Raw genomic sequence first — 12,871 nt, 5'->3', positions numbered from 1 at the left:
GGGTCAGCATATTATATCCCATTTGGACAACCTGTATTTCTATTTTACTTCATCACATTGCCAGAAAAAATGAGATCGATAGAAATCTAATCTTTTTCGTACCCCTGCCAATACCTCAAAAAAAGATAAGAGGAACATCGGCATGCTAGTTAGAACTGAGTTTATCAACACTAGCCGACCCCCATATGACATAAGCTTGCCCTTCCAGCAGCTTAGTTTTTTTCTCAAATCGATCTTCAATGCATTTCCACTCCTTATTCGATAATTTCCGACGGTGAATTGGTATCCCTAGGTACGTGAGCGGTAGGGATCCCAATTCACATCCAAACAATTGTCTATATGCATCTTGTTCCTATTTGGCTCTCCCAAAATGGAACAATTTGCTCTTGTTAAAATTAATTTTCTATCCGGACAATTGTTCAAAAAGGCAAAGTATCAACTCCATATTTCTAGCCTTAGTGAGGTCATGTTCCATGAAAATAATAGTATCATCAGCGTATTGTAGTATGGATATTCTCCCATCCACCAGATGTGGGACTAGTCCTCCTACTTGGCCATTCTCCTTGGCCCTACCGATAAGCACTGCCAACATATCTGCTACTATGTTAAACAGAATAGGAGACATTGGGTCTCCCCGTCGTAAGCCCTTATGTGTCTGAAAATAATGACCTATGTCATCATTCACTTTGATTCGAACACTTTCTTTTTGAATAAAGGAGTCTACCTATTTCCTCCAGGCATCATCAAACCCCTTCATGCGTAAGGCCTGTTGGAGGAAGGGCCATTTGACCTTATCGTACGCTTTCTCAAAATCCACTTTGAATATAACCCCGTCAAGTTTTTTCGGATGGATTTCATGAAGAGTTTCGTGTAAGACAATAACCCCTTCTAGGATGTGTCTCCTCAGCATAAACGCAGACTGCGTTGGGTGTACCACCGAATGGGCAATCTGTGTTAACCTATTCGTGGCAACCTTAGTGAAAATTTTGAAACTCACATTGAGCAGGTAGATCGGCCTGAACTTCTCAATGCGCACAGCCTCCTCCTTCTTTGGCAACAATGTTATTGTTCTAAAGTTTAGGTGAAAAGGGTGTACGTTACCGCTAACAAATCATGGAACATAGGCATTAGATCATTCTTAATGATATGCCAACACCTCTTATAAAACTCTTCTGGAGACCATCCGGACCAGGAGCCTGTAGGAAACAGATCTTACTAACAAGGAGAAGTCACAGGTCGATCAATTCAAACCTTGATATTCCACATACCATGTTGTTTGTTATCATAGGACCTTGATATTTCATACGGGGTCTGCTAGAGATGCTCTTAAGAGGCGCGGGTAGGAAGAGGGGTATCCGATGGATCACGACAAATGGCTCGCGGCTTTTACATTTCGGAAAAAGTCCAAAACAAACCTCAAACTTGTAGACTAAAGCTAAATCGAACCCTAAACTTCAAACCCCAGAAATCAACACACCGAACTATATAAGCTCGGTCTATTTTAAACCTTAAGTGCCTTCCCAAACAAAGATCGTCCACGTTGCAGATCGAACCCGGGATGGTTGGCTGCGGCCAGATTGGGCCGGCCCATCAGGCAGGGCGAAGCGTGTGTTTTTTCTTTTTTGCAACATTTTTTCTGAACCGCGCCACATAAAAACGTTCAAAAAGAAGAGCCTTGTGAATCTAACTTCTGACCTAACGCTAGTACAGTGCTCCTGATAGCCACTCTAACTGATTCCCGTTGCGGACATAAGAAAGCGCGAAAATATTTAAACCAATGCAGTGTGTTGAATTGAAAACATTTTCTACAATTGTTTGAAACATTTTCTTGAAAATTGTCAACAACTTCGAAATCCGAATATTCTTGAAAGAAAAAAGCAATTTTTAAAATTCATTTTTTTAAAAAAAATTGAAGATTTTTTGGATTACGAGCAGTTTTAGAAAAACATGACTTTTTTTAAACATGAACCATTTTTTAAAGCCCCGAACATTCTTTAAAGTGTGAACCCTTTTTGGCAAAAAAGGGACAAATTTTTGAAAACACAAACAATTTTGAAACCTGAAAAAAATTAAAGTACGATTCTTTCCCCATTATTAAGTTTTTTAGAAAATGTTCACATTCTAAAATATTATACAGGATTCAAAATTTGTTCCTATTTTTTTCAAAATATGATTATGTTTAAAAATGTTTTCGAAAAATTGTTCTCAATTAAATATTTTGTTCAGGTTTAAAAATTGTTACTGATTTTAAAAAATCACGTTTAAAAATGGTTCATTTATAAAATATATTCAGGGATTTCAAAATGGTCACGTTTGAAAATTTGTTTGTGTTAAAAAAATCATAGTTCCGAAATTTGTTTACACTTTTGCAAAACATGTTTGAATTAAAAAAAACTGTTTTTTGCTTTTAAGAATATCCGGATTTCAAAATCGTTGATTATTTTCAAGAAAATGTTTAAAAAAAGTCTTAAATGTTTACAAATCTCGATGCTAATTACTCTGGTTAAATATTTCCACTGCTTTCATTTATCACTAACAGTTATTAGGTGGAGTGGCTACACGCTGAGTTTAGCAGCGCCAGATCTTAGGATTGATTCCCCATGAGTAATTTTCTTTTTGGTATTTTTAAGTCAAAAGAAAAACATGTTTCACGTTTGGTGGGCCGGCCCAGTCGCCAGCGATCCCGGTTCGACCAGCTGCCACGTCGACAATCCCTTCGAAAAAATGCCCAAGGTTTAATATAGACTAGGATTAGATAGTTCGGTGTGCTGATTTCAGGGATTTGAAGTTCGGGGTTCGATTTAGCTTAGGTCTACAAATTTAAGGTTTATTTTAGACTTTTTCCTTACATTTCTGTTTTACCTTTCCAGTAAACTTGTATCAGAGAGAGACCACCTATCGCAGCTGTGGAATCAATAGTGAGGACGAGTAGATCCTAACAAAAACATAGAGACGGTCGTGGCGGCAACGCAGCAGAGAGGCGCCTGCGCGCGTCGCAGCAACGGTGCCGCCGCTGTGCAGCAACGACGACAGGAGAGGGCAGCGTGGGCGGTGTCGTCCCGTCCCGTCCCGTTCAGCAGGGCTCGCATGTTACCCTCACGCCGTCAATCGTCATCAACTGGCCACAAAAGGGGAGCCGGCGGAGGCGAGCACGCGCACCGTGACTCGGCCGGAATAGAAAAACCCCATTCCCGATCCCGCCCGCGGATTCCCCGAGTCTCACTCCGCTCCGCCTCCCTTGGCCGCCTTGCCCAATTCCGCTGTCTGCTCTCCAAGCCCGAATGGCGGCGGAGGCCCGGGCCGAGGGCTCCGGGCCGCCCGCGCCCCCTCCGCTGCCCGTCCCCGAGAAGCGCCCGGCCCCGGTGGACGGCCGGGAGGAGGAGCGGCCGGGGACGAAGCGGCGCCGCGCGAGCGTCGCGGCGCTCGACGGCGTGCCGTGCGCCGCGGCCAAGGGTGGGGATGGCGAGGCGGACGGGAGCCGTGACGGCGGCTCGCCCTTCTCCTTTCAGCACGCGCGCGGCGGTTTCGTGGCGCTGGAGACGACGCCCAAGTTCGGGTCATTCAACCCGCCGGTGGCCGCCGAGCAGGAAACCCTCCACCCGGAAGGTTCACCGGTAGTGGAGGAGGAGGAAGATACGGCCTCGTCCACCGGAGTTGAGGACGGCAAAGACGGGAGCTCACAGTCAGTGGCGGCGGTGGACGATCAGGGCCGTCGCCATCCGGGAAGACAAACTGAATCGGAACGATGACTCCCTGGATTTGATCCGTTTCTTCTCCGCGACCGAGTTTAGATATACGTAGAACCAAACCTGCTGTTTTTTCTCGCATACAGAATGCACCAACTCTTCTTGCCAAGTGATCTGGAAACAATTGTGATTCCTTACTGCGCATGCTGGTGATAGATACCTATGAAATACTTACTCCCTAAGACCATTGTCGGACGGAGGGAGTAGTTAGTTCTAGGATTTGCTTAATTTAATTACCGTTTCCCTTTACAAAGTCAAATTTTCTTATCAACAAACTTGATGGTGTAGCTGCTCTTCTCATGTCAACATGGATTGAACAAAAATCCACACCTGTGTACCACAGCCACAAAACTGAGACCAAATACAGAACCTCACTCGGTCAGTCCATGACTGGTGCTGACTCTGACAGTGAATCTTCTTTGCTAAACGTGGCATTCGATGACATTGGTTCCCTGTACCACTCGTTCTCCTCACGAGTTAGAAAGCGAGCCTCTGCACCAAAGACATGAAGGGTTCAAAATTAGCATACAGGTTCCAGATTGTTTGCTTAACACTCCTTTTGTGTAATCGGATATTAGCAATCCAGTTTTGTCATGTGTTGAGCAATTCAGCTAAGCGTTTTGGCCGTGTATAGATGACAAACATAAATTTTATGAAATGCAACAGGCAGCATACCTGACACAAAAACATCCTTGTAGTCGTCATCGTCATACACAAACGCAGGTGGATCTGGGGAACCAATTCCAACTATTGTGCTTCCACTGCATGAAACATTCACAATGTTGTCCCCATTAAATAGTGTGACTATGAAATGCGGTTCCAAATTGCAAATGCACATGAGGGTCTATTAGCCCTGATTGTCACATCTTAAATACGATTTGTTTTCCTACTGAAATTCACAGAATGACAAATGACAGTGTTTAGGTGCTTCCATATCGATGCTAACTACAGAGCATAATTTCGTAACTGGAGCTCCTGAAAAGACTCCTCTAACCGACCCAAGAGTAAGGCAAGGTGTAATGTTCTGAAGGAAGCCAAATATAAACTGAGGGAAGAGAGGACTAATATGATGGTGGTTAACGCTAGAATAAGACTACTTTCGAATAACCAGGTTCTTCATAGTTTGGTAAGAGAATATGGCCTCTTACCTCCCTGACATAAAAACAGCACTGTAATCTCCCCTATTGGATGCAATAAATCGTTTCTTCAACTTCTTTAGTGATCGCAACACCTCAAAAGCTGGAGGCTCTGGAAAAAGAGAATGGGGAACATGAACCATTTCTACTAAATGTTATTCAGCAACATACAGAATAAAATAAAATAATTGAACATATATAGTGACAGTATATAATAGCATATTATAATCACACACTCCATACCTAGATCATTTACACAGACATCTTGTGATATCCCATTTTGCGTAATCTCCTTGAGCAAAGCCAAAGGATCAGCTTGACTAGTCTGATCTAACCGGAGTCGCTGCAGTATACGAAGCTTGTTAGGAAAAGCATGCACTTTAAATTAAGAAATTTAAATACCTATTACCTTGTAAACTTCAGCGGTTGAGCATGCTTCAGGTGGCTTTATCAGAACCATTGGCAGATTCTCTGGCAACAGGTTCGGAATATCTTGGACAATCTGCATACATTTAACTTCAAGGTTGTAGATTATAATCACCCACTTCAGCAGCAAGGTAAACATAGATCATGGATATACATTTCCATGTCAGTGTTTAGTTTATAATAATGAAAAACAAATCTTGGAAGCTGAAGGGAACCCCTCTACAAAAGTCAATATTTACTTGAATAAAGTCGAACAAGGCAACTCCTATGAATAAAAATCGGTGATGTGGTATGGCCCAATTGCAATAGTGTATCAGCCAAACCAATTATCTAAGCACTTGTCAATAAGTTGAAACAGGGTTCAGGTGAAATACTTCACTCTTTCTGGTCCAGAATATTGTAGATGTACTTGTAAGAAACTGAATGATGGATCTACTCCAGCCATATTAATGTGGCCTGGTTTTTCTTCTGGAGTTTTTTTTTCTCTAACATAGGACTTCACATATAAGAAACTGAAAAAGGTACTGAAGTTCTTTTTGAAGACCCAGATCGTGCTATCAGGATTGAAACAAAGAGTTTCATGACAGTATCACAGAAAATCATCACCCAATTTGCAGCAACTCCAGGAAAAGTTTTGGTGGATTCCACTCCGGGGACATTAAGCTTTGGATGTTGGCAGATGTGAAGGCGCTCCGGTGTCCCTGTATAGTCTTTTTGCTTTTCCTGTCATTAGTTGTTTTTGTTCCTTAGTAAGCTGCTTTGTATCAATTTCAGTTTTTGGTTTGCCTCCTACTTTGTATCGATGCCTTCTTATGATATACAATGACACACATTTTGGTCTCTGTTTGAGGGGAAAATGGACCGCACATGCCTTAATGGAGTAGGGATATTCACTGGGAAGGACTACAATTAGAAGCCATGATTCAAGGAAAATAATACTAGAACAGAGTCTTTCACATACCTCTCCCCTACCAGTACAATATGCTGCTCCTCGTGAAAAGAAGAAGGGGATATCTGATCCAATCTCACCAGACCATTCTTGAAGATCTTTTTCTGAAGCAATGCCACCACTAAACTGGTTAGCAGCCCATAGTGCAGTTGCAGCATTACTGCTTCCTCCACCAAGACCAGCACCAGTTGGGACCTTCTTATCAAGGTGTATCTGCACTTCAACAAGGACAATAGTAAACGATAAAATCTAAGCAAACATATCAAGTAAAACAAAATAACCTTCGCTCGCTTTAATGTCAAAACAATGTACAGTTTACATACCCAAAAGTGCTTATCAGTGCCAGTTTTCTTGCGGTAAAGATCAAGTGCCCTGATGATCTGTGGATGCATGAAATAAAAAAGTAACGTAAGGTAATAAAGATGATTCAGGTGTATTTGTTAGTCGATATAAGACATATCTACATCAAACATACCAAGTTACTCTCATCAACTGGGACACCTGCAACATTGGTTGATAGCCGATCTTTGCTCTTACTTGGCGACAGTGAGAATTTGATAGTATCACCCAAACTAACCACCTGGTTGATATATACGATTATCAAAAGTGATACAGCGCAGAACGAATCATAACCATATCAATAAGGAAGGAAATGAGATTACAACATAGGGCTAAGATCAGATCGGGCAACTTAATTTGCAGAAAGAATAACGTACATTGCAGAGCCAGTTGTTTATAACTAGCTCTAATTACCCGATGCACAAGAACTTAGGGGGAAACTGACATATTATTTAATAGAATGGCAATAGCTAGGCCAGAAAAGATCACACAGCTGATTAGTTTGTACATCTTACAGATTATGCGAATAAAAGCAACATCTCTACAGATTAATTTTTAATCTTCCACCTGCCGGATTTCCCCATAAAAAAACTATTAATCTTCCATATCACAACTCCATTAAAAGATGAATGGCACTAAAATTATAAAATCACCCTTTCCACATGTTCATGCAGACATCACTAAAACAGGCACAAGAAATAACTCACGTGAAACAGAGAAGCCAGGTCATGGAACCCGTCTGGTCTCTTCCCGGTTATCCTCAAGAAGACATTAATCTACAAGGTAAAATGCTATACAGGTATAAGTCAATGGGCAAAACAATAAGAACCAAATTTAACCTTTCCCTTGCTTATCAGAAACATAACAACATGTACATACTTTGCAAGGTGAGAACAGGTTGAGCCGTGTAATCCCCACATCCTTGTCAATCTGGTCCGCTAGCTGGTTAAACTTGGCTTGTGCGTCATACGTAAGCTTAACAAAAGAACACAGCTATAAATTAGAACACAAAATATGCAGGAGAAACAACAGCTGCAGTAGATTTTCTTAAATTGCCAAAACTGCAGGGCAGATAGTTTATGGCAGGCAGATATCGTGGCAGTATGTTACAGCAAGGAAAACAATGCATCACAACGGAGCTTGAAGCAATTCGTTATGTTACAGCCAAGACAAATGCTGTTCCCAGAGTGAAATACTGAATCAGTTGATACCATACAACTATGATGATACACTCGGTGCTTACTCTACAACACGAAGAGATGAAAGTCCATGACTGTTGTCCAGAATTATTTATTTTATTAATTTGCAGTAAGCATCATGGGATGGGCGGAGTCACATGAACCACGCAGGAAATTGCGCCAGTGACTAACTAATTGGAGGGGTCAGAAATCACAGATAACGCCCGGAGAGAGTGCAGAGCAATGAATTACCTCGATTTTCTTCCTCCCTTGGTCGGCCGACGCGGCGACTCTTACGCTTGGAGACCGTCGGCTCCTGGTGCTGAAGCTGGAGCTGACGCCGGCGGAAAACGCCGCCGCGGGTTGGGCCTGGAACCGGAGGTGCTTGGACGGGACCGGGCAGGAGCGGTGGGGTTGGTACAGGCTCTGCGAGAGAAGATGGGCGGAGCAAGCCATGGCTGCCGGCGGGCGCTGGCCGGAGTCGGAGCCGAGAAACGAGGAGGAGAAGCGGGCAAAGAGATAACGCGGTAGCTAGCCGGCCACTATGGCTCTGGCGGGGCGACGGGTTTGAGCAGCGGCCTCTCTGCCTCCGGTCAAAGAGGCCCTCCTCGTCCTCGACATGTGTTTGGAATTTTGGTGAACGTGAGATAGATAAGTCTGGGCGGCCTGACTAAACAAGTAGTGGTAGCAGGACAAAATGGCATCTCCCTGCCTCGCTCGCTGGCACGTTTCTTTTGTGCGACAACGCAGGAACGATCAAACTCTTCACAGATCCTCATCATCCTGTGATAATACAATTTCAGCTAGAACCGGTATACTTCACTACAGAATATAGTTCACTGCTCAGTAGACAGCTTACATTTACACACAGCTCCAGCCAACATAAGGTGAACTTACAGGCACCCATCACAGATTCATCATATATATATATAAACTCCACACCACGCATACAGCTTGGAGCAGGAACTCTGGGAGGGAGTGTCACGGGTCGTAGTGCCACTCGGAATAGGTTATCTGGCCAGGGTCGTCGTCGTAAACCGCAGGCCGCCCACCCCCGCCGCCTCCGTACTGGTAAGAGCTGGGACCGGGGCTCGACGACCCGAATGGCCAGAGGAACGAGAAAGGGCTCCCTCCATCGTCGTCGCCGTTCCTCGTGACAGGCGCAGGGTCGGCTCCGGCTCCGGCAACCCCGCGGCTCACGGCTTCGCCGGCGTGGGCCAAAGGTTGTGGGCGGGCTGCATTGCTGTCTGATCCTCGCTGCAGCGGCAGCGGGTGGCGGCAAACTGGGCAGGAGTTGTGCTGAACCAACCAAGGGATGATGCAACTGGCATGGTATAGGTGCTTGCACGGCATCTCCCTCGCCTCCGAGCCAACTTCAAATCTGTCCGTGCAGACTGGGCAGACTGGATCATCGCTCAGATGCCTGCGGGTTATCTTCACCACCGGCATGGAGTCGATTGCGGACTGCGAAGCAGGCGCTGGTCCTTGACGGTTGCCGGTCTGCAATAGCAGCTGCTCGAATAGAGCTTCGAGGCTGGTGCCGCCGACAAGGAAGCCGCTGAAGTTTGGACGGTCAGTGCCGATTCTGCGGCCTCCCCTGACAAGCACATTTACTCCGCTGTCATTGCTCCCCTGAGCAGGCATGCTGCCGCCGAATATCAGCCTAGGGCCAATTGGGGACGGCCTTCCTTGTGTGGTACTTGCCCAAGCTACATTAGGATCAAACACAGGATTGCTGCCCATTTCTGCCATCCGTCGACGCATGAGGGCAGACATAGCATCCATCATTCCAGATCGTCCATCTAGGCGATCATCGAAGCGTGGCCCAAACATACCGTAGTTGTTCAAAGCGCCTCCTAACTCACTGATCTCTTGTATGAAGCCATCATTGCAGTTGGGACAGATTATATCTTGTCCACGAAGACGAATTGGCCGACGGCACGCATAACACCAATGTGTGGCTCTGTTTGACATCTTGAATCTGTGACAGATTAAGCCCCCAGCATTAGCAGGAAGTTTCTATATTTTCTAGTACCGATGAAAAGCACCATTTGAAAACATATACTAGCACAAGTGAATAATAAGGTGAAAAGATAAGCAGAAAAATTGTACTTGATTAATATTACGCTTAACTCATCATTCATCAAATGGCAAGTTTGCTCATATATACATATGTCATGAAGCAGAATCAATGTGTTTAGCTGCAAATATCACCTCTATATTTCCTAATTTGGGTTTCTATTGTTCATGTGCACAACAATTAACTCAATGTAAATTCATATCAGTAAGACAACAAGAAAATGGTGTCAGAAGGTACTGTGCTACTTCAGTAATAATCTCTTACTCAATTTAAACAGATAGAATGCAATCCATTTTGGCTACACTATGATAAAAAGGGATAACTTTATCAGTCCAATTACATGTGATTTGTACCATATGCAGAGTAGACACTGAAATGCTTTTTTTAAATGTAATTTTTTTAAATGGCTGTAATCTGAAATGCTTACTTGTCTCCGCATTTCATTACGGTTAACACTTGAGGGCTATTGTACAGTTTGTTTTTCCAGTGGACTGGAAGGAAATAGCTCACGTTTCTCACTAGGACTTATCCCACTGCTTTGGAAGACTGCAGGCAGTGCTTATTGCTGCTTTCTCTACGCTGAATTGAATTAGTATCTTAGATTTATTTCGGGGATAAACCCTAACCCCCAGGGTACTACATGGAAAACTCACCACTTACAGTTGGTTATGTATGCTATCCAGATTTCATATGGTTGCCTGTGAGCATGCTACAGAATGGTGTACTCTGAATAAACAAAGTATCACCTCAGTTTCGAATTATACGACGCTTTGGATATTTCAATATGGACTACATACGGACTGAAACGAGCGAACAAACACACTAAAATGTGTCTATATACATCTGATTCAGAAAAAAGTTTGAACATCTTATAATATGGAACGGGGGAGTAATTGCCAGTGATTTCTTAGTGAACGATCCCACTTACATGATTACTGAGAATAAGGCTCATGAACCAATTATCCTACTAGACCAAAGTTCAGCATTATTTGCCTATTACACTGCCTACGCTATGCCTGTCGAAGCAACTACTACCAATTGTCCACCAGATGCACTATGATTCTGCTAAGACGTTAAGACGAGATACGAAACAGGGCGCACTTGCTAATAGGCTATCCAGCCTGTGTGAAAACCCCTATCTTGCTGCGTGGCTGCTGTGCTAAGTGGTGCAGGATGTGTATTTCGAACCGTTATGTCAGAGTGCTTTTGTTAGCAGTACCAGATAAAAATACTGCAGGTTCCAACAACTTGTTCCCCCGAATCCAAATCCAATTAAAAGGGGAAAGAAAGATCTTCGTGCCCGATCCACGCATTCGTCTCGTGCAAAGAGAGCAGTAAAGGCGACAGAACTCATAATCTCACACCTCGCGTCAAAAATCGGAACCAGTTCTTCATGACCCATAATCTCACAACAGGACTCAATTCGCCCCTGACAGGAAGGTAAACGAGAGACGAACAACGCCATGAATCATCCAATGCATGAATCTAGCAAACCGTGAGTACCCAATTCGGCGACAGTCCACCCCCGCCCCAAATCTCGCGCGGCTGGGCACGGAAAGGGGCTACCGAAATCGGCGCATGCAGAAACCCTAGGGATTAGCACGAAGAGCATCGAGGAAACAAGAGCATCGATCCGGGCTGACGGTACGGTACCTTTGATCCCGGCGGGGAGGAAGGATGGCGGAGGGGCGGGCGGTTGGGGCGCTGTGGGGAGTGGCGAGGAGTGTGTGCGTGATGTGTGACGGGGAGTGATCAGGCGGTGCGTCATATAGACGCGGCGGGGTTTGCGGCGAAGCGTGGCACGCCGGTGGCACTGATCGAATGAGCAGTGCGCCGTTCGCTGTACCGCGCGGGGCCCCATGGTTAGGTGGCGTGCGCAAGGGCTGGAGGAGGCGTGGCGCGCTCCAGCACCATTCGACCACCACGCTACCCGCGCCCCCTTGCTTCCGGGTCACCCCCAGCAAGCATGGGTCGGAACTCGTATTATATGAAAATAATATACTAATTCTGAATATCTAGGCACGTAAATGTCTTTGTCTTTCATATGTTTCTAAAAGTTCTTGAAAAAATATTGACATAAAAAGAACCAACATGTGATTGGATGGCTAGGAGGGTGGTTGTGTTGTGCGGCTTGTGCCCCTAACCTACTAGGGAAAAAACGGTGAGTTTACATGGATGTGGTCATAGGGATGAGTGCATGTGCGTGCATATAAACATCTACGTTTGTATTGTATTTCTCGCAAAAAAAAACTTGTTGTAGGCTAGATTTTACACCTGACATACAAATATTTTAATTCTTAACTTATTGGTTTTGAACTACCAAAAAATGATCATTCCTCATAAGTGCAAAAATGTTCTTTTGGTTATGAAGAGTTGGAAGGCACATAGTAGACATGAACGAATGTTTGCAAATGTTTATAGAGAATTTTGACATTTTAAACATTTCAACAAATTTAATGTTCATCGCATGGGAAGTCATTTTCGCATCTCTATGTAGTGGGTACTATCTTAATTTCCTTACATAGTTGTTATGGGGGTCGTGGTTATGGTCAGTTTTAAGTTTGGCAACTCCTAGTTAATCTTTACCATAAATCAAGCAAGTTGAATAAGTAATGCAATAGAGATTGATAACTTGATTAAAGTAAATAGTTGAGTGAAGATGATGAACATAGAGGGGCTTGAAGATGTTTTACCGAGGTTCGGATGGTTGCCGCTATCCTACTCCTTGTTGATGGAGGTTTTGAACCAAATGGTTCTAAGATTACAAGGACCTTAATTGCGACGCCTACCAAGCGTAATGTTCCACGATGGTCTATCGAACTTCAATTGTCAAGCCTTGCAAAGGGGTAGATCTTCATAAAGTAGGCGATTCCTTGCCTTCACAAACTCTTGGGTCCTTCACAAGTAGAGCGTGAATGTTGTTAAGAAACTCCCAACTATCAAGGAGGTGCACATCCTTCAAGAGTAACAACAAAGCAAAGTCACCGGGTATAACTACTCTAAAAGATCTTTAATCA

The 12,871-nt window shown here is 44.1% G+C and overlaps 3 protein-coding genes across 3 annotated transcripts; 1 reads left to right on the top strand and 2 right to left on the bottom strand.

Annotated features, from left to right (window-relative positions):
• Positions 1–3,181: 3,181 nt before the first annotated feature.
• LOC119277298 lies at positions 3,182–3,778 on the top strand. The gene has a single exon (XM_037558556.1). The coding sequence runs from the start codon at positions 3,282–3,284 to the stop codon at positions 3,747–3,749; it is 468 nt and encodes a 155-aa protein (XP_037414453.1). The 5' UTR covers positions 3,182–3,281; the 3' UTR covers positions 3,750–3,778.
• A 118-nt stretch (positions 3,779–3,896) lies between these two features.
• On the bottom strand, positions 3,897–8,402 carry LOC119277296 (4-diphosphocytidyl-2-C-methyl-D-erythritol kinase, chloroplastic-like). Its single transcript, XM_037558554.1, has 11 exons — positions 8,027–8,402; positions 7,476–7,571; positions 7,304–7,372; positions 6,733–6,837; positions 6,581–6,637; positions 6,270–6,470; positions 5,292–5,384; positions 5,126–5,225; positions 4,895–4,994; positions 4,422–4,507; positions 3,897–4,238 (listed from the first exon to the last, which is right to left on the bottom strand). The coding sequence occupies exons 1-11, from the start codon at positions 8,228–8,230 to the stop codon at positions 4,126–4,128; spliced, it is 1,224 nt and encodes a 407-aa protein (XP_037414451.1). The 5' UTR covers positions 8,231–8,402; the 3' UTR covers positions 3,897–4,125.
• Positions 8,403–8,523: 121 nt separating this feature from the next.
• On the bottom strand, positions 8,524–11,667 carry LOC119277297 (probable E3 ubiquitin-protein ligase RHC1A). The gene is made up of 2 exons (XM_037558555.1): positions 11,508–11,667; positions 8,524–9,755 (listed from the first exon to the last, which is right to left on the bottom strand). The coding sequence occupies exon 2, from the start codon at positions 9,746–9,748 to the stop codon at positions 8,756–8,758; it is 993 nt and encodes a 330-aa protein (XP_037414452.1). The 5' UTR covers positions 9,749–9,755; positions 11,508–11,667; the 3' UTR covers positions 8,524–8,755.
• Positions 11,668–12,871: the final 1,204 nt, after the last annotated feature.

Source organism: Triticum dicoccoides, chromosome 3B (genome assembly GCF_002162155.2).
Source record: "Triticum dicoccoides isolate Atlit2015 ecotype Zavitan chromosome 3B, WEW_v2.0, whole genome shotgun sequence".
Classification (NCBI taxonomy): Eukaryota; Viridiplantae; Streptophyta; class Magnoliopsida; order Poales; family Poaceae; genus Triticum; species Triticum dicoccoides.
The sequence above is the reverse complement of the archived record's forward strand: the minus strand, read 5'-3'. Positions and strand labels throughout refer to the sequence as shown.